Source organism: Dromaius novaehollandiae, chromosome W (assembly GCF_036370855.1).
Source record: "Dromaius novaehollandiae isolate bDroNov1 chromosome W, bDroNov1.hap1, whole genome shotgun sequence".
Taxonomy (NCBI): domain Eukaryota; kingdom Metazoa; phylum Chordata; class Aves; order Casuariiformes; family Dromaiidae; genus Dromaius; species Dromaius novaehollandiae.
The window spans coordinates 51078760-51101543 of NC_088130.1; the positions used below are offsets into that span (position 1 = coordinate 51078760).

At 35.5% G+C, this 22784-nt stretch overlaps 1 protein-coding gene across 3 annotated transcripts in view; it reads right to left on the reverse strand.

Annotated features, from left to right (window-relative positions):
- LOC135324167 (interleukin-31 receptor subunit alpha-like) overlaps nt 1-22784 on the reverse strand; it is a 41992-nt gene that overhangs the window by 14464 nt on the left and 4744 nt on the right. For all 3 annotated transcript variants that reach the window (XM_064499832.1, XM_064499833.1, XM_064499831.1), the window contains 11 exons: nt 20244-20328; nt 17617-17913; nt 16148-16268; nt 14410-14594; nt 12553-12707; nt 9430-9595; nt 8238-8320; nt 7016-7232; nt 5350-5532; nt 2685-2786; nt 1426-1572 (listed from right to left, as the gene is read on the reverse strand). In XM_064499832.1, the coding sequence (XP_064355902.1) occupies nt 1426-1572; nt 2685-2786; nt 5350-5532; nt 7016-7232; nt 8238-8320; nt 9430-9595; nt 12553-12707; nt 14410-14594; nt 16148-16268; nt 17617-17913; nt 20244-20298 (1711 nt within the window). In that variant the 5' untranslated portion in view covers nt 20299-20328. The remainder of the gene's footprint in view (nt 1-1425; nt 1573-2684; nt 2787-5349; nt 5533-7015; nt 7233-8237; nt 8321-9429; nt 9596-12552; nt 12708-14409; nt 14595-16147; nt 16269-17616; nt 17914-20243; nt 20329-22784) is intronic.

The window sequence follows — 22784 nt, forward strand, 5'->3', positions numbered from 1 at the left end:
AGAGGACAGAATCTGACTGAAATTGTCAGAGTTTCCTCTTTTCAATTCACTAATCACCAAGCCCTGGCTCTGAGCTGGGTGTCCAGAAGCAGCTGAAGATACGATAAGCTTTACTATTTTCAGATCTTCAAAAAAAATTAAGATTATGTTAGGTGTCTGCTAACTGTGATGTATAAAACAAAGAAGTAGAAAACGATTTCTGAAGTGTTGAGTGATACAAAGTATTTTTTATAAATTATACAGGAAGAACAAAGTTAGGTCACAGAAACACTTCGCATAAAGGATTCTGCTGAGATTTATGCTATGAAAGTTCTGAATAGAGGATTATACCAAGACTTTGTGCGGATGTCATTCCAAAGGCAGAAAAATAAAAACATGCTAGAAAAATTATGCCACCAGCCTCCAGAGCAAGAAAGCAATACTAAGGTCAGAACAATAAGCATATTTGATCAGATGAATCTAAAAAACTATGTCCAAAGAAGCAATTTCTTGGCAGATTTTATCTTCTTAGATATCATTTTTTATTTTGTTTTTCTTATAAAACTGACTGTAAAAACATCTTCACCAGAAAATTTCCACTATTCTGTTCCAGAAGCCAAGGACTTGGGAGAAGCATTCTTCCAAGGACACGCACAGAACTTATAAACTCACTAAACCCTCAAGAGCTTCATCATTTACGAAATTACACAGAATCCATGTCTTTCCAATATATTTTAGCTCCACTTTAACCCCGCTGTCTGTCTCTGCCATGATTCTTCCTATTGGGTTCAGAAGCATGTCATGAGAGAAGAGAGAAGAGATGTGGAGATGGACGGAGACTAGTACTTATGGAAAAAAGGGAGATCAAGTGTGTGACCAGTAACATTGTCCAATTTGTCACAATCCTGCATAATTGTTCTTTTACCATTAACAGAAAACAAGCTGCAAAAAGCCTCATATACTAGCCTCTACCCGCATCTGGAAAAGGGAAAAAAAATGACAGTGCCATCATACACTTCCTAAATTTAATGCCTGAATCTTGGAGAGCCACTAGCTTTGCATTCCCCTCAGTTACAGAAGCAGAAAGGATGATGTGGATCACAGTCACTGCTGCCCTACCACAGGTAGTACAACGCTAATAGCAAAGAAAATTCACTAAGAGCAAGCACTGCTGTACAAAATAAATCCCGAACAGTCAAAGAAACTGAGCAAGAATATACAGGCGGTATTAAAAATTAGAACACTCACTAGAAGGCTCCTATCATTTAAGTTAAATCTTAAAGACATTTGCTTGCATAAAGATTATGGAATTTTAGTACCAGTACTTTCAGATAGACATTTCTGGCATATAACAACAAGGTATGCTAAAAGCTATAAAAATAATTATCTTCAGATAACAGATTGTCACAATGCTGTTGAAAGCTTTGAGGTTTGATGTATACTTACTCAATTCTTTTCCACCTTCAGGTTTATAAAATATTGTATAGTTACTGATAAAGCCATTTCGTTTATCCTTTGAAATTTCCTTCCATTTAATTGTAATTTCATTTTTGCCTGGAATGCCTGTGTCAGCCACAGGTCCTTCTGATGGTTCTACACAGAAGTATTATAAATCAGAAAAAAAAAAACAAGCAAGTCTAAGTGTCACAATTTTATCCATCTGCATTACTTTGCACATACCAGTAGCATTAGCTGCTGTGATTGTATGTCTTAACAGTGCTCCAATAGAGTCCCTAACTTTCCTCACCCTCTCTAACGTGATTACTTCTGGTAGCACCTCCCAGCTTCTATTTTGGTAACTGCATTTGAGGACCTTCAGATAACTAAAAGTCTCTATCCTCAAAACATCACAGAGAAGTTGAGAGGTAAAATATCTTTTAATACTCTCACAGGTCTCTATTAGCAGGAAAGCATTTAAAAGCAAGTTCTAGCTATGCTTGTAAAAATAATTACTCACTGTATACGCCATTACCATCTCCTAGTAATTCACGCTGTTTAATGCTGCACAGACCTATACATATATGCACACACAAATTAAAATTTTTACCTGAAATCTTAAGCTTATTTGTGAACTAGAGTCTTACAGCTAGCTGTATAAAGTCAGTGAATTGACATTACATTTCTACAAATAATGAACCCTTCCCTCCTTGCAAAAAACATTTTCATCCACAGTTTCTGTCCAACTCAAAGCTCCATGGGCTTTTTACGATTTTTAAGATGCAGGATTGCACATATTCTCTTGTATTATAAAATTTAAGAAAAGCAAGCATTTCCATTTTACTCTGTGAGCAGATTTCCTCATGTATTAGTAACAAATATGGCACAACTAACTCAGTCATTATATCTAAATCACTAAAATCAAATCTAATTATATATCTAAACATAGATGCAAAGTTTAAGAGATTATCAGTTTAAAAAAATTATAAGTTTGTGCCAACATCCATAACAAATGCTTTATAAACAGTATGCAAACTTTACAAACGAGTAGATTCAAACAACACTGTACTTGTATCAAGACGTGTGTTTTCTTTACTAAAAAATACCATAGAGTTGGTTTATGAACAGAAATCAGGAAGCCTGGCTCCTGCGTTATTTAAATCATCTCTCTCTCCTTCAGTAATGTGAGTACCAAGTTGCTCAAAGATTATGCACCTTAACAGATCCACAACGCAGCTTTCACAGCATTAATAGTTGTAAATACGTACTTTTTTCTTGAACATAAGTTTGCATGGAATATGGAGCTCCTACTTTATTTCCATAGAGAGGATACACTGAGATGTTATAGCATATAAATGGTTTAAAGGTTTCTGTAAAGAAAAAAAAGATATTTACTTAATTTCTGCATAAAATTCATACAACAAAAGTAAAAAAAAAAATCCTGCAATTTCTTGCTAGCTGGAGATGGAATTCTAAATATGTTCTGCTCCATACTTGTATTTTCTTCAGCTTTTTAATAAACAGTATATATTTATCTTAAATGTTCATTACTACGTTTAACACAATGAACTATTTGATAGTATTCCTAAGAGTGCTTGGATTCTGACTCATTTTTCACTAGAAATACTTCAAATAAGTAATTATACTTCAACCTTATGTAGCTTCTATGCAGGAAGCTACCTACTCATCTCTCACAGTGTGAAGTTTTGGAGACAGTTTTTATTTTCAAAAATCCAGTATCCAGTGATACATCAGTGGATATCTTTGATTATAACATCATCTTTAGTTTTTTTTTTTTACCTCTGCAGAGGAGAGTTTACGTGAATCATAGAAACAGTTTAAAAGGCACAAGGGAGCTCTGATTCTTAACCTCATGTTGAGGTTCCAGTTATGCAAACTGCAGATCTACTTCTAACCAACTTGACTCAAAAGTACAATTCTACAAACAAAATCTCTGCACTGGAATTTTATGTATTTCAAGACATAGTTCTGGAAATGATATTTCAAACTCTGAATGATCTGGCAGCCCAGCACTTCAGGAGTGCACTCCTCCCTGCTTACAAGGAACTCTTCAGCTCAGGAAGGCCACATCTGCGTCCTCACATCCAGCGGGGTGAAGCCAGTGTGAAGGGTTTCCTAAGCCTTTCCTTCCTCAAGGTCTGCAGCTTGTTCGGCTGCTATAGACAGACCCCTGCACTATGTCAGCTCTTGGCTGCTTTTCCATTCCTTACACGTATTACAGTTCAGCACAGATAATGATGGTCCACGTGTTGCTCCAAAATTCCACAAAGAAACGCTGGAAACAGGCCTGAGCAACTGTAAGTCACCTTGAAACATCAAGTCCAACTTATGTTCAGGGTAAACAAAGATCTGTCCCCATCATGCTTAGCAGCAAGGAATTTTAAATGAGTGTCTATAAATAGCATTTTATTCCTCACAGCAACTTGCTGGAATAGCACAGAGCAATTTTCAGAATAAGACTCCAGACTTATCCATCTTATTTCAAAACATTATTTCAAGCAGATTTTTGTTTTACTGCAACAGAAACACTACTCAAAGAAGTGTTGTCTAAGCCTATAAAACGAATTTCATAGGCAAGCTAGACTGTCGCCATGAACAAACCATATGCTCCTTTTCACTATAGCAAATGCAGAGTACTTGTTTCCTGAAGACTGAAATTTATTTCCTTGATGTGCGATTCAGAAAGATCCTTACATGAACATGAGTGATCTTCAAATTTAATAAATTTAATTTCACCAATGGAGAACCAAACAAGAAATAATCCAAAATTCACTTTCTTATGTATATTAAACATTTTAACCATTGTTCCTATGTTCGTAAAATAAATAGCCAGATGTTTAAAGAAAAAGATGCATTTCTATTTTATTATCTAAAGACAACACGCAAGGGATATTCACATTGATATTAACATTCACAGTTTTCCCTTTGTACATACTTCTTGACCTCTACACACTGTTGTAAAATTAGATTTTTTTGTGGCAACTACGTGCACATAGCCAAATCATTACTATTTAGAAAATTTTGCAATTAAAGTAAGCCTCAAAGAAAAAGATGAGCAGATCCTCACCTATTTGCCCATGCATCTTATGGCTACTCAAACATCTGAGAAACACTTTCGGTCATATATACAAATCTTACTAAGATATTTAACATGTCAAATTGACCAATTACTCCATTTATTTATTTCAAATGAACATTTCCCCTGAAATTCTCTTTAAGATTTCATGTTCTAACACACATGAAGACGCATGTTCTTTCCCATCTTTGCATTCAGTTTTTTGGTTCTAGATCTCTCTGCTAAAATAGCATGCATCTGTCAGGCCTCCCTACTTGAAATTTCATGTCAGAAAAATCAAGCCACATAAGTGCTTGAACATGAAATCTGTTGCCTAATCTTATATGGGAACAAATACCATCTTGCATGGTATGTGAAAATTTGAGGCAGTTAAAATTGCTATTAAATTACACACAGATTTCAATAAAACACTTAATACTGTTGTTTTTAAAATGTTGTAAGAAAAGCTGCAAGAGTTCAAATCCTTTAATATTAAATTTATGCATCTTTCAAATGTCAATTTTATTATGTTTTATGTGCATAATAGATACAATTTACAGTATGGTGTTCTGGATCAGGATCAAAGGGGATCTGAAAGGCCATATAAAGGAGATGCCCAATTCCTGTTAGCTTTATCTAGAAGCCAGTAGAAGTTAGGTATCTTAATCCCCTTTACTCTATTAAACACATACGTTAAGTATGAAACTGATCAATCTGACCAAAAGTAGAGAAATAATGCTAACTTTATTTTCAAAATCAGCTTCTTGTGGCTTCATTGTTGTTTCTGCTTTCCAGTCTACATATAAATACATGCACATCTGTACATTGTCACAGCTGTAATGGGTAAATTAACGTACTCTTGTTAGTTCTCCAGTTTGTAGAATTTGATATATATAGCCATGATCTACAAAAAGGATCCATCTCCAGGTCCTCATACCACTCAACAACATATCTGGTTACTTCTGATCTGGAGGCCATCCATTCCACAACCACTTCTTCATTTGCTGTAAAGGTCCTCGCTGCCTCAATAATCTGAGCAGCTAAAAATTTAACAGAAAACGTTACAAATTTAATCCGAGTAAAAACTGCAGTAAGAAAACAATTCAGTGATAGCAAACAGATTGTTTCATGAGAAGCGCATAAGAATCTGCCAAGATAAAAAAGTGGAGATTGTAAAACACTGCTTCATTTATATGTACATGAACGTTTATGTGGTCAAACTTGCAACCAAAAAAGGGGTAGGGGAGGGGAAGGACAGGGAAAAATTAATGAGATAATACACAAGGAGATTTACACATACAGAATCAAAGATAAGTCTCTCTCTCATGATGCACTTTACACTTTGCTGGTTGCAAATAGTGTAGATACAGAAAATTTGACTGGAACTTCAGAAAGAAATACAAAATCAGTAAATCAGACCAGCAAGTTCAGAGACAGTTAAGCAAAAGGGAACTGTCAAGCTGCAGAACAGAGGTACTGTAAGCCTGAGTTAAAACTCAACCTGGCAAAGCACTGGAAAAAAAGATTAGTGTAGGAAAAAAAAAAAAAGTCACAATATGGAAAGAGACGGGAAGACTCTTACTGTGGGATAGAGGGGGGATAGAGAGGTAGTCTGCAACCTCCAGGACAAGATGCGGTCATGTCTACGTATCTAATTTTCTGATCAGATTGGAATGTGACTGAGCAATCCCAGAGGGCCACTTGCACTTTTTTTTCCATGAAAAAGCTCATGTAGAAGTGATTCAGTGTGTCAAACGTAACCTCCCTTCTGGAGTGTGGCTAGGCAGCAGACTGTTGCAATACAAGTTTAACAGAGATACCAGAATTAAACTAAGAGCCAAAGAATACAACTAATGTGCTACGGGAGACCAGCTTCCTGTCCCTGACAGTGGGCAGAACTGGGTATATTTCGGGAACACATATGAGAACAGAAAAAATGTTTCTCTCAGCTGCCGTTAATACATCTTAAGGACTTCTGTTAAACACATCTTTGTTTATGTGACATTGATTAACACACTGTAAAAATATCCTGTGGTAACAAATTTCATGAGTTGGTAGATAGGTGAAACAGAATTGGTTGGGACTATATCTGGGAGGTCCAAGATTAAAATATATAAATAAATAATAGAAATCCTAATAACATTGTTAGCTCTCTCATGTGCTAAAGCAAGGGTCCCAACAGTAATCGTCTATAAAGGAAGTACCATATCCGATAACAAAATATGACAACCAGAAAGATAACATTATACCAGTAACTTTAATTTCTTTTCCGTTGTGAAGCATGCTATTCAGTTTAGTCTCCGCAACTTTGAATGGATTAAATAAAGCAGAGAGACTTGATGTTTCCCCACTGCCAGAACAGTAATGGACTACACGTTTCTGTACAGCCTCTCGTATTTATAGATCTAAGACAAAAAAAATCCATAGCAGAATTTTGCTTCCACTACGACTGCACTTCAGCAAATGTCAAAAAGATCATTTGACATAATGAGAAAAATATATCGCAATATTCAGAAATCTTACTTTTTTCATCAGTAGATGGAATCCTCAAAGTAGCTTCAGGAGAATCTCCAGCAGAATTATAGGCAATAACAGATATTATATACGCCTCATCATTTAAAAGTAAAGTAATTTTCTTATTAGTAGTGATGTTCATCATCTTAAGAGAAGCATTGTTTTCTGGAAAATACTGTATTCTGTAGCCTAGAATTCTCCCAGGTGGTGGAAAGTGATTTAATAGCTATTTAAAAAAATATATTCAGTAATAAGTGTTTCACAGTGTCATTTATATAGTCAAAAGTATATTACTGTATTCAGACATTTTATCTCTAATAAAAAACTACACAACTATGAAGATAATTGAGAGAGGGAGGAGAATGTTTGGGTTTTTGAATGCAAACATACTCTAATTCACAATAAGCTCATCACTTTGCTACTCAATATAGATTCAACAGAACATCTCACTACTTCATAATAGCAGTTCTGTAAACAATTAGAAAGCATGTTTTTACTTCCATCGTGTCACTGATGCTACATCTTGAATACTTTTTAGTGCTACATTGTGCTCTAAGAATAATTTTATCACAAGAGAGTAAAAACCTCTTAAAAACTTCTAATAAAATAACAAGTGATCTAACATAACACTTCCTGAAGAGACCAGGAAATTTCTTCAGAAGTTACACTTCTGCATTAGTTACTTAAGATATAACTTCAACATAAGACCAGACGTCTTTTTCAGTAATTTCAGTACATAAATGTCCAGGTCAAACCAGTATGATTACAGTATATTTATAAAAGCAAAGTACTCTCCTTCAGTCACATCTTCAGAACAGTGAGCTGCAACAATTCCATTAAAGGAGAAGTTTAAAAGTCAAATAGTGAGATTTGAAACACAAAAAGCCTATGGTTACGCTGCTAGAAAACTGAAGAGAGTTAAAACACAGCTTTGGTAAACTGTATTACTTAAGAGCAGTTGTAAGGATTTTCAATCAGATTTTTCCAGATTTTTTTTTTTCTGGACACACTTAGACCTGCCCCTTCCACACTGGTTACTAAGCTGTACTCATCTACTGCTCAGCCAACAAAAAACTTTTCATTTTTCCTTTAGTTCAGTGATGTCCTTTTTTGGTGACGGCAAGACCTAAATGTTTCAGACTTGCTTTTATGTCCTACAACACAAATTTTCAAATGCAACATCTACTGCAAGATACCACTGTGACCATCAAATCACAAAAAGTATATATACCTTCCACATAAGATGTACAGATCTATTTCCAGCTGAGCATGAAGATTCAATTACCCTCCACAAATCCACTTTTTCTGAGGGAGCTATTTAAAGACAAAAAAGCCCTTGAAATTTCTTTAATATTACAAAGATAGGGTAGTATGGTAAAAACAAAAGGCTTCAAAAATACAGTCTGAGAGCAATTTACAAGTCTTTCCTTGTATTTGTGATGTGGTGCTCTTTTCCCTTTAACCATTTCCCTTGTAGCTTCCTTGTCCTTCTCAAAACTTTCCTGTCCTTCACTTTTCTTTTGCTCAGATTTTAGACACCGTGTTATACTCAAAAACCATTTATTCCATCTCTTTCCTGATTGCCATTTTTTACCACAGACATTTTAGATTATTAAATTCTAAGGGCGAAGACACTATCTTCTTACATTAATGTGCTATGTGCTATACATTGACAGCACTGTATAAAATAATCTTAACTTGTTGATTCTAGAATATGTAGCAGACTAATATCTTGGTTCATTTTGAGATAAACTACTAGAAAGAGGAGTTGAGAAACAGTTTCAACACATATACAGATATATATTTGTGTGTATATGTATATATGTGCTTTATAAGCAATGTTTGATTTACCTAATATTTTCAAATTATCAATGTTCTAGTCATTTACTCTTTGAATGTTTTAGTATTCTAGACATTAAAGATTTTCCTCTAAACCTGCGAACTTTATCTAGTATAGAAATAACAGGAAAAAGATGACATTTCCTTCTGCTTTATTTTGTTAAGTTCTAGAGGAGATTTCCTAGTCTCGTTTTTTTTTTTTAACTGGCAATTTAATTTCTCTACTTAAATTTTACTACACATACTAGCCTCACGCACTTTTGCTACAATACTATTTAGCATGTGTTTATTCTCCATCTACATTCTCATTTTTTCCTGTATTCCTTTCTATTCATCCTTTTTCCTTAGCCCTACATTTTTTTGTATTTAAATTTCCTTCAAATTCTCCTCCACTCATTGCTCTTTCCTTCCTTTCAGTTTTCCCTCTTCTATATTTAAACCGAGAGCAAATGTGTATTTTTTTAAAAAGAAAACTCTAAATTCAATAGACTGATAATATGCCGAAAATAAAGTGTTTTCTGTTATTAAATCCTAAAATCCCAAAGTATATCCAAAGAAAAATACACTGTAAATTTTTAGTCTACCTTTCTCTTCTGTGCTTGCCATTTTCTCTCTACTCCATTCACTCCAGAATTTTGATTCAACACTGATACACTGAATGGCAACTGCATACTCTGTGGAATCCCACAGACCTGTGAGATTAAGTGATGCTATTTTCTCTCCAGAAGTCAGGGTGACAGGAACAGTTTCCTACAAGTAAATATATGAACAAAAATCACTGTAAAAAGAAGATGCAGTAGATAGTTGACTTAATGTAAAAACAAAAAAAACAAAAAAAACAAAAAAAACCATTCAACAACTTCAAAGGATACACCTTTCATGTTTCCCATCTCACTTCTCTGAAACTTGAAACTGCTTGTTCTGTATTTCATTTTTCCCGTATACCATCCTCTTTCTTCCTTTAAAACTCTCAGCTTTGAGAAACTTGAGCCTGAACTAGGTCAGGGCTGACTGACCTGTGGTTTGAACCGCGTGCTGCTCACAAGCAGTTCGAGAGCAGGTGAGCTGGTGCAGAAGGTGCTGGATAACTGTAATTCCAAGGGTTGGGAAGCAAATGGGTATTGCTAAAGGCGGTATCATCATATTGCCCTGGATACAGCTCCATATCACAGCAGTGGCATGCCTTGGCAAGCAGCGATCACCTGCAGCTTGTGAACCAGGAGGTACTTCTGTTTTTTCCTGAGATACAGGGTATTGTAGCTCTTAGCCATGTAACAATGTGGCTGTAGGCAACCCCAAGGTTCATCAACTTACAATTAAGATGTACAGATCAAGGAAAATATAGGAAGTTCTGGTACTACAAAAAAAATCCTGGAGTATGTATTCTTTCAGCTGTGAAGGAAGACAAGAGTATGAGGAAATAACTAATGCAGTACCTTCCTCAAAGAGCAATGATGAAGTAATGTCCTCATCTTAAAACATCATCCATTCAAAAAAAATCTCTGATGGAAAGTCAGAAACTAGATGGTCGTTCCAAAACAAAAGGTGAAAGAAGACATGAAACGTAGCAAGGTTGATGCCAATACAAACAATAGGAACTAGAAAGATTAAGTGTTCATACACAGAAAGGCTGGCATAATCCCTACACCAACACTAGTGTCTTGTCCAAACTGCAAAAATTACTCAATTACCCACCCTCTCTTCCCCTGCACATTTCAAAAAACTGAAAAGATACATGCTAAAATAAAATTTAAGCTAGCTAAACTCTCCAATGTCAAAGGTAATTCTTAGAACAAGGGAGATTCCATTCTTGGGAGCAAAATTCGAGCAGTAGCGTAATGCTGGCGCACAACAGAACCACACACCTGTGATGGAGCACTGGTCTTACCAACTGAGCCTTCCACTGAAAAGCGCACCAGACTAACAGTGCGATAAGCAGACAGCCTTTAGACATACCGCTCCTTTAAAAAGCGGTATGGGAACTGCACTGCCTAATGAAATAGCCCTCAACCTCTGAAAATTTTAGTCCATTCTGATCTCAAGAAACTCGCTGTCAAAAATAGAAAAATGGACCTATGAGGATGAATTTTGGGAACTAAAACACTGGTAAGTAGCCAACCTATAATAAAAGGGGCTTTAGACCTGACATCAATTTCCTGCAGAACTTGACATGGAATTGCACAGACAGTGTGTATCTTTAAGTTACTTGACAAAAGGCTGTAAACAATATTTAATTATAATTAGAAACTAAGTATATGCAAGTAGAAAAACAGGTAATCCAGTTTTCACAGTCCACAAACTATTTAGATTCTTTTGACAAACAGTCTTAAAAGGTCAGGAAAACAGTCATTTGCTCAAACAGGTTTTGCATATCTGTGCTCAGAGACAGAAAAACAGCTCCTATATCAAGATGATTATTTGAGGCTGTTGTCTTTGGCCATTGCCATTGGCTTGGCAAAGGATAAAACTACGAACTATGCTTGCCCAATCTCCTACAGAACTAAACTCACTGAAACTGTGTCCTTCCTGACCCTTGTTAATAGTTTTTCTCTAGGAGGTCTGTGGGAAAAAAAAGCAGAAATCCTGAGGAAGATGGTTGTAAATTGTGTAATTTGATAATGAAAAAGTAGACAGGTGATTTCTTATGCAAGTGGTAACAAAACAGACAAAACAAGATAATGCTGTGACTTGGCAAAAAACGCGAACATTTTCAATGTTCAAGAAGGATCCCATATGCACGTAAGCATCACAAGGACAACGGTGTCTTGACTCCAAAGGGAGGGACATCTTGAAGTGATCTTTTAAATAACTATGAGTTCAGTCTCTGATATCCAGGGCAGACTAAAGCCATCCTGCCCATCAGGTCATCGAGGATATTAAATCTTGAATCCAACAACAAATGTCTTATATCTACAGTAAAGAAACTGAGCCATGAGAACATGAAAAGGAAGCTAATTAGAAACAGTTTTAGAAGCAGGAACTTCTTCAAAATCCTGAATACGACCAGTTACCATGATGAATTTTTCTTCTCTCCCAGAATTAAAAGTTTAATGTGCAAAATACTGAGGTGAAGAATGACATTTAAGCTTAATGAGCTTAGAAAAAGCCAAACCACCTGACTCATTCTTAAGTTTGGAAGAGGAAACAATAAGACTGCAAACGAAATTGCTTCCATAGTGAGAAGCATCAGAATAGACCATTTAGATGGAACTAAAGCAGCAAAAGACTAAACAACATTATGTTTCTAGTAGGCACTTTAAGTGTCAGGAAGACTCAGGAAGAATAACTTCCCTTATTTTCTATATTACAAAATTAATACTTTAATTCATTGAAAATTAGTGTACAATTATTCTTATAACTATTGTGGTTGAGAGTCAATACTGTTTTCATCACCACAACGTAACATGAAAATTCAAGTATTTTGACTGATTCTCTGTGTAACAGGTGAGCCCTGAAGCTTTTACAGAAATGTTCGTAAGTATGGTATGTACCAAAATAGACATGGACCAAAAGGAAGTGATCAATTCATCCTAGACAATGAAACAATAATCGTAAGATCGTATATACCTAATTACCATCCACTAAAATAACTGGATTTTATCATTAGTTCCAATTACTTCTTTCCTTTTTCTCGTTAGCATTTTATAACATTAAGAAAGTTAGTCACAAACAAGCTAACATTAGGAAAAAGAAACTGTGCAGCTTACCGAAGAGTTCGAATACAAGTTCCTGTATCGAACCCGGCAGTTTAAGTCTTGAGAAGGTATAATCTTCTCAGGTTTTTTCCAGGTTACTGCGAGCAACTGCTTTACACCAGCAATTTTTTTTACTGAAAGTATTTCAGGCGGAAATTTAAATTTCTCTAGAATGGAGAAAGAAGAGTATTAACATGAAAAAGAAAGCTTTATATGAAAGTTTAGAATTACTTGGCCTATACAGATTCCAAGAAGGAATATACTATCCATATAATGTATCTTTTATCATACACATAATGGTGCATTTTATAGAAACTAAATCTACATATGGGAAGTTATTTATAAGAGACACTACACACAACTAAGTTAATGCTAACAAACTCAAACAGATGTGCACATTTCTTTCATCCATATAGGTCTTGAAGAATACTACCAAAGTCTCTTCTCAGGGAAATCAGCAAGAAAAAGAACAAGTTGGAGCTGGGATACTTAACAGGCTTGAATGCAAGGAGTAAAGGAGCATAAGGCTGAAGAACTGTTAGAGTGCTGCAGCAAAAAGACTCAACTAAAGGGGTTGTCTTTGCTTCTTGTTCGCACCAAGTGTCAGATAACGGACTCTTCTTTAAAATTCTTTACCATAACCAAAATTCTACCCTGCATGATTATGTAGCGGTGCTGTACCATAGATATCTGTAAAACACTGAGTAGCTGGATCTAACATATGGGGTCCAAGCAGAAGCACAATACTACTGTTATGCAGTTACATATGTTCCACACAGTATGGTTCAAGGAAAGCTTTCTAGCTTGGACTCATCCTACTTTGAGCCTGAGCATCAACATTTCACATGAGCCAGCAAATCAAATAAAATTCCACAACCTATCACGTGCATTGAAAAAGACAGTACTACAGAGCTGTGCATTATGTAGGGAAGAATAACTATGTCGACCTTTTCCTACTCAGATCATAACCTTGGTAAACTACACCACAATCAACAGAGGAAAATGCAACACAGCACAGAGGGAGAAGAGATAGATTAAAATATCAGTCCCAGGGACTGCAGGACAGGTGATTTGTTTTACATTTCTAACCAGAAAGTAAAATAGCAGAGTAAATGATGGACAGATCCGGAGAAGCTACAGTATCATCTGTTCATTTACAGCCAGATTCTGCACTGATGTCCACTATCACTCAAAAATATGCAAGTACAGTCCAAGGCACCCCTTAGTCTGATAGAGTTTTAGCACATGGTCTTTACTGGTTAATAAAAAACCCCCCTAAGTTTACAACAGCTACTTCAGACATTAGCTAAAATATTGTTGTAGTTGGATGCTCCATATTATGAATATGACCCACTATCATTTTTAATCACTTATCTGTAAGACCTTAGTAAGAACAATTTTCTCAAAATTGCTGCCTGTTCCAATCAGTTCAAAGAATAGTATATGGAAATGCAATCAATTATAATGTAATAAGAGACTTCCTTCACTTAGATATATAGAAGTATAATTTTGCCTAAACTGAAAGCATCCAAATTTTGATGAAATAAAAATTGAGAAGGATGAAATAGTTTGTTCAATTCTAAATAAGCTCAATTTCAGAGAGACAGTAATTTTAACTAACAATTAAAATTAGATGGCATTTCAAAGCTAAACCCCATTTCAAAAAAAAATAATTTCAAAACTATTATATTGAAAAAAATTGTTTCTGTAATTTTCTTCCAAATAAAAAAAACCTTTGATCACACAATTTATTTCAGCATCCTCAAAACGTACAAATGCTGTACTGGAGGGAGGCGGGGGGAACTAGGTAGAGTACAATCAGGTCAACATGTAGTGTGTTTTATCCTCAGTTAACTTTTTTTTAATTACCTATTTTTTCCAAAGCTATAGGAACACAATCTGATGATGCTTCACCCAAAACATTTTCAGCTTTCACCTGAAAACAAAAAGAACTGCTATATGGGGTATTTGGGTAATAAAATGAACATGACTCAGTTTTGCTTTGGCAGCTGGAGCCAACCATATTTGGAATAGTCACACCTTGTTCTCTCATCCTACAAAAAATAAAGGAAAATAAAAGGAAGAGTTAGAAATCAGAGGATTTTCTTTGAATAAATTTATTTGATTGTTAGGTTAGGGTTTAATTAGTAGTTATCTGTTTTGGGGGTTTCAAGACATTTTAACCAATAAACATCTCCTTTGATGACATTTTTGTGAAAACAAATACTGTTCCCAAAATGAACTGCTCCTACAGATCCATTGTACCGTATCTAAAACTGGTAAATAATACATATAAATATCCTGCACAGAGTCAGTTAGTCCTAACTGCAATTAGTGAGACAACTTCCAAGAAACACGAATGGGTACAAATGTCTCAACAGGGGATCTATGGCTTATTTTTTAAAATTAAAATCTCAGAGCAGTGAAATCAGATTATGTATTTAAAAAGGAGGTCCTACATGCAATTAATATATATCTATGTATGTAGGTATGTAAAAAGATATAGCAAAAAGAAAAAACATAACCAGTTCATGAACACGGAAACACATCCCACATGGTAGAGCTACATGTTGACACTTTCATGTATCTTAAAAATGGAAAAAAAGAAGAGCCAAATTGTGCCAGTGCCAAACTATTACAAGAGACAGAAATCTGACAGATTTTCTGAAAGAACACACAGATAGAACACATTTCTGCCTTTTTTGGGGGGCTAAAAAAGCAGTTCCCTTGAAATAGTAAGTTTATCATTACAGAAGAAAATTTGTTCATATTTTGCATGCTAAGGGTAACCTTCTGTGACCCCTGTTTATTGGCCTTTTGACAGAACATGGCTAGCCCCTTGCAAGATGCAGCTAAATACCAAATATATTTTGGTGCCTGCACATGCAAATTACATAAATTTTTAAACATTTACACAAACAATACAGATTAAGGCTTTGGCTTGCAATGGTTCTGCTTTAGAGTACAATATATAATGCATAATATGCTTCTAATAAGTAAAGTAACTTGAATATTGCATTTCAAAGTAAAAAAATGTATACATTCAACAATATCCCTATGTGCAACACATTAGTACAAGCAATCATATTTGGTATGACCATGCAGCATAAAAGAGCCTTTGTTTTAAACAATTATCAGTTCAAAATCATTAGAGGAGGAAGTGATCTTTTTTAAATTCCCATACTAGATAGGGACAGATAGCAACAGAGCAAGTTTCCAGGTAACACTCCAACAAAGCACCTCCATTCTGACTTGGCAGCAGAAAAACCTAAAAGATTATATCTGCACCTAGGTTCACTGAGCTTTTGATTTCATTAGTAATGATATTTCAAGGGTACAACAGAATGTTACTTTTGATATAAATATTTGTCTATTGAACATTAGCTTGAAAACACTCACTTCTTTCATAAAGAGTACTAAAAAGGTATCAGATTGAAACTTCTTTCAATCATTACCAACCCAAAATTGAACTTAACCGACTGAGGACTGCCCTTGACTCTAAACTCTGTGGTGCTTCCAGGTTTTGCTCACACAGAAGCCAGGATATGAGGGAAGGGAGCTAACAGTCTTACCCCAATACCCCAGTTCCGATACATTCCATACTTACATTTTTCTATAAAGAGTATAGTTTGTTGTAAGATTCGTTTGTCTTCCTGAAGTCCAGCTACAAGCAAGTTCAACATTGAAGTAATAAATGCAGGAAATATTTCCTGGTGTGTCCGGCGGAACTACAATTACATAAAGAAAAAATTAATTCTGGTAAAAATAAGCAACTTTAATAAAGACCAATTATGCCAGTCAAAAGGCAGATTATAGCAAACTTCAGTAAATGGCTTGCACAGAACTTCTTTTTATTATTTCTTATTGCCCTCAAAACTCTTCACAAAACCAAAACCACTATTTCTTTCCTGGGGAGAGAGAAAGAAGATTTGCTCCAATTACTTCTCAGAAATACTTAGTTAAGTGGACCTAAAGGTACTTTTACGTTATCCCAATAACAACTTCATATCAAGCCAATAAATGCACTGGCCTGAACCTCTAAGTATAGCTATTGCAAAGTGACAGTAGCTAAATGCCAGTAAGAGGAAAAAACAAAACATCACAAAAGTCCAGGAAAAGAGGGCATTCTCTGAAAGATCAGACTCTTTTTTGTTCCTTCCCAGAATGTCTGATCACACACCCTGTAACACCACTGATCTGAGGAGCCTGCACTGTCTTAGAGCGCAGAAGACTACTTCCTGGGAAACACATCTATAAGACTCTGAAGAGACCACTAATTCCAGATTCTTTATCTTATGACCAAGACAGTAGAAAGGGAACTTATCCTCTGCAATCTCTATAGTCTAAAATCATCCATAATATATAACACCCTCAAATATATCTTATCAGACTTCTTCACTCAGAAGAAACTGCAGTTGAAAAGAAAACTGTTCTCAGTGAAATAATCTGGTTGAAGAAGCTTTCTCTCCAAAATAATCCTTCTCTCTTCCAAAACTTCAAAAGACCTCCCTTTTATCGATAAATTTATGGCATACTGAACACTGGGAACAGGCAATTCTTTCTGCTCTTCTTTATTCCAGGGATGTATTTCCTTGCATTTATTGCTCCTTTACTGGAGCAGAGACCCAAAACATATATTAATATAATCTGGACTTAATCTGTACAATGAATTAGAGAAATTTTATGTATATATTAATCTTGTCACCTTCTTCAGCCGCGACTGTAGTTATAATTTCTATGAAACATAGGATCAGTGGGGAAATTGTCCCTAGAGGAAGCTAAAGTTTGCTAGCCTCACAAAGAGACTTAATCAAAGAGACAGATCCAGTACTCACTGAACTCAACAAGAAACACCCTCCGACTTCAGCTGACCAAAAGTCAGCATCAGAGAGGTTATGGACTGGCACCAGTAAAGAGATGGCAGCAATTTCATGCTTTATTTCAGATAAAAAAGGAGATACCTGAATTCTGGTGTCTTAAAAATGCCACAAGCTAAAAAAAATATTTTTAAAAATCAAATTTTTACAATAAGTTACTCAAAAATATTAAATTTCATTGTCCTATATTTCTACTTACAGCCAGATTTAACTTCAGTGTGAACCAAAAGTTGTTCTTTGCCTAGATACTTAATGAAACATTTCACATGTGCTTTGTTGTAAGTGAAATTATGGATGGTTACGCTAGATACAGTCTCGTTGACAACATTATAGTTTTCCTGAGCAATCAGTTCATGATTCAATTTCCAGATGATGTGGCTTGCATTTCTGTGAGGCATGTAGTGTTTTCCAAGTACACAAAATAGTTTCAGGGTGGATCCTCTTTCAATTTCAGGAGATGAAGGGAAAATGTCAGCATCTCTGACAGAGTTTTCATCTAAAAACAAAATCAAAAGATATCTCAACCTACTTTCTTTTAAAATACCTGTAGAAAAATGATAACTTTGTTATCAACAAGTATGCCTAGAGATCATTTAAGCAATGAAAGATCAGAAGTCATCAGATGCTCTCAAAGAAGAGGCTTCAGGAGGTTTGCTTCCAGTGTGTTGGGCCCAACGCAATGAAAGCATCGCCTACACCAGAAAAATGTTGACAGTGATCATCCAGAATGGGCCAATCTCCCACCTAAAATCGGGACTTCTGGAGGTATTTGCAAGGTATTTGTTGTCTAGTGAAAATACACAGGTGTGACAGCTTGAGTGCTGCCACTGGGAGATAGAAATCTTCAAATAATATTTATATAACCCATTTGTTCTTCTAAGCATATTTTATGCACAATGTGAGGTTTTTCAAATGTAGTTCAAATAAAATGCTCAGTCACTGGAATCTGAAATTGCTGATCACAATAGTGTATTTCACGTTTATTACTGTACTAACATAGATACTGTATAAGAATGATGTTTCTGTAACTTCTCAGAAATAATGGAAAAATTTTTAACAAAATGTTTTTTAATAGCTGAACATGAAGAAAGGACTTTTTTTTTGTCTTTTCATACATAAGAACAGGTTTTTTTCAACACATTTCAGAGTGTATGTGACTTGGATGGTAACATGACTAATGAGTATTACCAGAAAATACAAATTGCTAAGTTTTAAAATTTATAAGTTTTTGTAATATATTTCAACATCTTATTAATACTTTTACCTTCATAGAATTTATATTCTCAAACACAGTGCAGGCATTGTATACAAAATTCATATAAAACACACATAAAAGGAAAGTAGCGAAGCAGGCTGAATGAATGAGATTAGCAGAGTTGTCAAACAGTGCAAGAATCACTCACTGGTCTCCTGCAAGGAGCTAGTTGTTTTGTTTTTTTACTGATACTTATTCCTTGGTGCCAAACTACATTAATAACTTAAATGACAACAGAAAACAAGTTTTATAGTTCCCTTTCATTCCTATATTCCTGCAAAGAAATTTTTTCTTCCTTGTTTTCTGATAATTCTCTCTTTTGGTGCACATTAACCATGCTAGATGAATTATGTTTATTTTCTTTTGTATCAAAGTCATACTACTGGTTGCTCTAAATACCACTACACAGAGATGCCTGCGTATAAACTGTAAGCATTCAACTGCACTGCTCATCACGTACCATTCCAGTTTGTACATACACGGGCACCTCTTCCATGTAATCCCAAAACAACTTAGAGCACAAGTGCCATTATATAACACATTACTGGTGTATTTTAAGTCTGAGAGAAAATAAAATTTATGTGAAGTGTCAGTCACTGTCACAAAGTCGTCATTCCAAACTGCATTATTCCAAACTGGGATTTCCTATTCTAACCAACCTATACTATTTGGTTTAATCAGTTTAAATTGATGCTGTTGTCAAAAGTAGCACTTTTAATGCCTGATCATTCACTCACTCCAGCGTTATCCCCTTCCTTTGCCAGAACAAGTATCTGTGTAGTGCACCACAAAAACTAGTACTGATGAAAATTAAACACCTGGCAGAAAACATTTAGTTTTCATCCAAATCAGTTTCATAACCGCTTCACAACTGGCCATACCAGCGTTTGTTCCTATGGGAGCAGAGGGAGCTCCAGAAGCACAGGGAGTGCATAACTACTATTTTTTCTTCTTCCTCCAACTTGAGCAGCTGTGGGGTGGGAGGGCGCTTAAACTGACTGTGGAACTGCTGCTTTAAAAACTGATCTTCAGACATTGCTGACTTAAAGTTAGGAATAATGTGAAAAAATTGATAGCCTTTCCATTAATCTCTGAATAAATAATACTCAACAATATTTGACTTAAACTAGTATCATGACTTTAGACATTAACTGCTCTTTAAATGTTCATGTTACGTAAATCTTAATTTGTTCTGTCAGGAGATCTCCAAATTTACCAGTCTCAACAACCCAATAGGAATTCAACTATGATATGATTTTCAGAGGCAGATTTCCCCCTGCTACACCCTGTGCAACAGGGAAATAGTTACACAGATAAGTTTTAAAATACACGAAAGAAAACAAACCCAGACTATAGTGATCACAGTTAACATTCCACAAAAAGAGATCAAGAACATCAAATGCATTTGTCATGCTATACTGTAGAGTACTTAGCCAATGGCTAACTAACTTTTATTTTTTAAATACATTTTTCCATTTTCATAAATCTTGGAAATGTCTTTTAGAAAAGGTCATCTTTTAGAAAACTTTCTTAACGACACACACAAATAATCAAGAAACTTTCCATCCTACCTGTTGCAGAGCTGCTGGAGAGCAGGACAAGCATCCAAATCAAATAGTAGAACATTTCCTTTTCAGTAGCTAGCTGCAGGAAATACTGTCATAAAATAAAAAATAATATACTTCAAGTAAAGATGCCCCTGAAATTTTAACACTTTGTAAACATTAATATAATAAGAGTTAGTAATCAGATTCAGCATACCTTACTTGCATCCAAGTTAAAAGCTAGCAGAAACAAATACAGCTTTTGCCTAAGTTAGCAAATGGAAGAGACTTACTGCACGATTTGATGTGATTTCGTACAATAGAGGAGAGGATTGCATGGGGTCTAGGGAAGAGACCTCCCATAACTTTTCCTCCTGGCAGTAAGCTGTCAATTTGTTTCAGCCAATGCTATGCCGCATCTCCTTCCACCCTCTCCAATGCTGATCAGTAGCTGGTTATTTGACATGCCAATTGCCAGTTACTACAAATCCGACACAGGGCAGCAACTCGCAAGTTACAACGCTCATGTCTTCCATGGTTGTCACCATGCTCATACGTGATTAAGTAGCTCTTTGCCTCTTGGCTTGTTTAAGAGGCCGCACAAGTGTTGACAGAACATTCCCAACTGAAAAGTCAATCAAATTCAGAAGTGCTTCACTTAAAGAATTATAAAATCTAAATTCAGACCCCCTAGTAAACAAATAGCATGAACAGCATGCCTTCTTAAATAAGAGCTATTTAGAAAGATGCTTGATTCATCAAAACCAGATTACTTGCAGGAAGGGACAATTTCAATGAAGGTCTCAAAAAAACCCCAAAGTTGCTGAAACAAGGCTTTCACAACACCAAAAACTGGTTTTCCATCTACTTTGAAATTTAGGCTGCTTAGAATAATTACAGCTTAAAAATATTAAGAAGTTAGAGGAAAAACTGACCAAAACTAACTTTTCTATTTAGGGTTATTTCTAAATCAACTTTCTTCCCCCAGTTTCAGGGTAAAGAAAGCTTTTTCCATTCAGATCTAGTTCTAAGATTGTTTAATTACATGAACACCTATTTCTGCATGCACTGTAGCAGTTACGCCTATGAATAAAGAACATGGTACATCTATAAATGGAAGCGATCATATGTCTTTAGCCTATACAAAGCATAAGTCCAGTAATTTTCACGAATTTTAAAAATTTTTGATGGAAACGCCAAACCTGATGAGGTATGCCTTCCTACTATAAGTGAAGTAAGAAGTATAAATAGCCGTTGTTGACTTTCAGTCTTTAGTAACAACTACTACTGTCGCACTGTGCCAAGCTACCATCCGGAGGGACAGATACCAGAACTGCTGACGGCTGAACACGGGGAGTCCGAGCCTGCACTTGGCCCCTCCGGGCCATCCGAGTGTGACGTAATGCACAGATTAATTTAGAAGGGCCGTAAGTATAAATGTTCAAAACTCCAAGACACAAATCCACCAGCATTTACACAAATCTTAGTGCGAAAGAGGACACTTCAGACAAATGGGGCAAATAGGAACGTCTGGCTCCTTCCCAGATGACGGGGTGGGGGAGCCTCAGCTTCCAGGGCTAATGCCACCAAGGGCAAATACACCATTGAGCATCAGAAGAGGAAAAGGGAGGTTTCCCTGCTTAGATCAAAGAGAACAACATGGTAATATATGGGAGGAAGCAGTGCATGAGAGAGAGAGAGTTAATGTCTTCTGCCAACTCTCTAAACCCTTACAGATCAAGCCTTGACATGCCCACACATGGAAAAGTGACACACACTGTAATAAATGACGCTGAGCACACTGGTTTCATAATCCAGTCCCTAACTGATCAAAACCCCAAGCCAGGATGAATAAGATTTAAAATCTGAACATTTAAAGAGGACTTGCGTATGTTCTGTTTAAAAAAATGCTATCATAATCTACTAAAATCATTTAATATTCCAGCTATTATTCAAACCATACATATTTGCTGAGAAAATAGAAACCATCAGACTTATGGAGACCTTTGACAGAGTAATGGGGAACACAGCCTCTTGAAACACTATGCCAAATTTGACAGCAGAAATTTGTTCTACAGATGCCAGGAAGAACACAGCTCTCGTTTTTTCTTTCTTTCAAAGTTCAATGACTTATTCATATAAAAACTGCAAAATTACTGGAAATTGAAAAAGCAGGAAAGATGTTTTCTTCTTTCAGTATCTAAATAAAAAAAAAAAAAAAACTAGGCACAAAAAGATAAGATACATTTGTTCTAAAATCCTGAAGGATATAGTGACCAGGAGAAGTCAGTTCAGTTAATAACTACTGATAGCAGTTCTTTTGTTTGCTACATCCCAGAGCTATGAAAGCAAAATTGTTTTGATAAACCTTTTCCTTCATACTAGAACACTACTTAACATATCAAATATTAACACATTTTAATATAAAATGCTATTTAAATTAAATTCCAATTTTCACCTAAATGCAACTTGTATCTCAGAGTAATTCATTATTTTGTAAACTAATATAAGCATAACAAATAAGTCTCTGAATGTATCTTACGATATAGCTGCTCAATAGATAACACA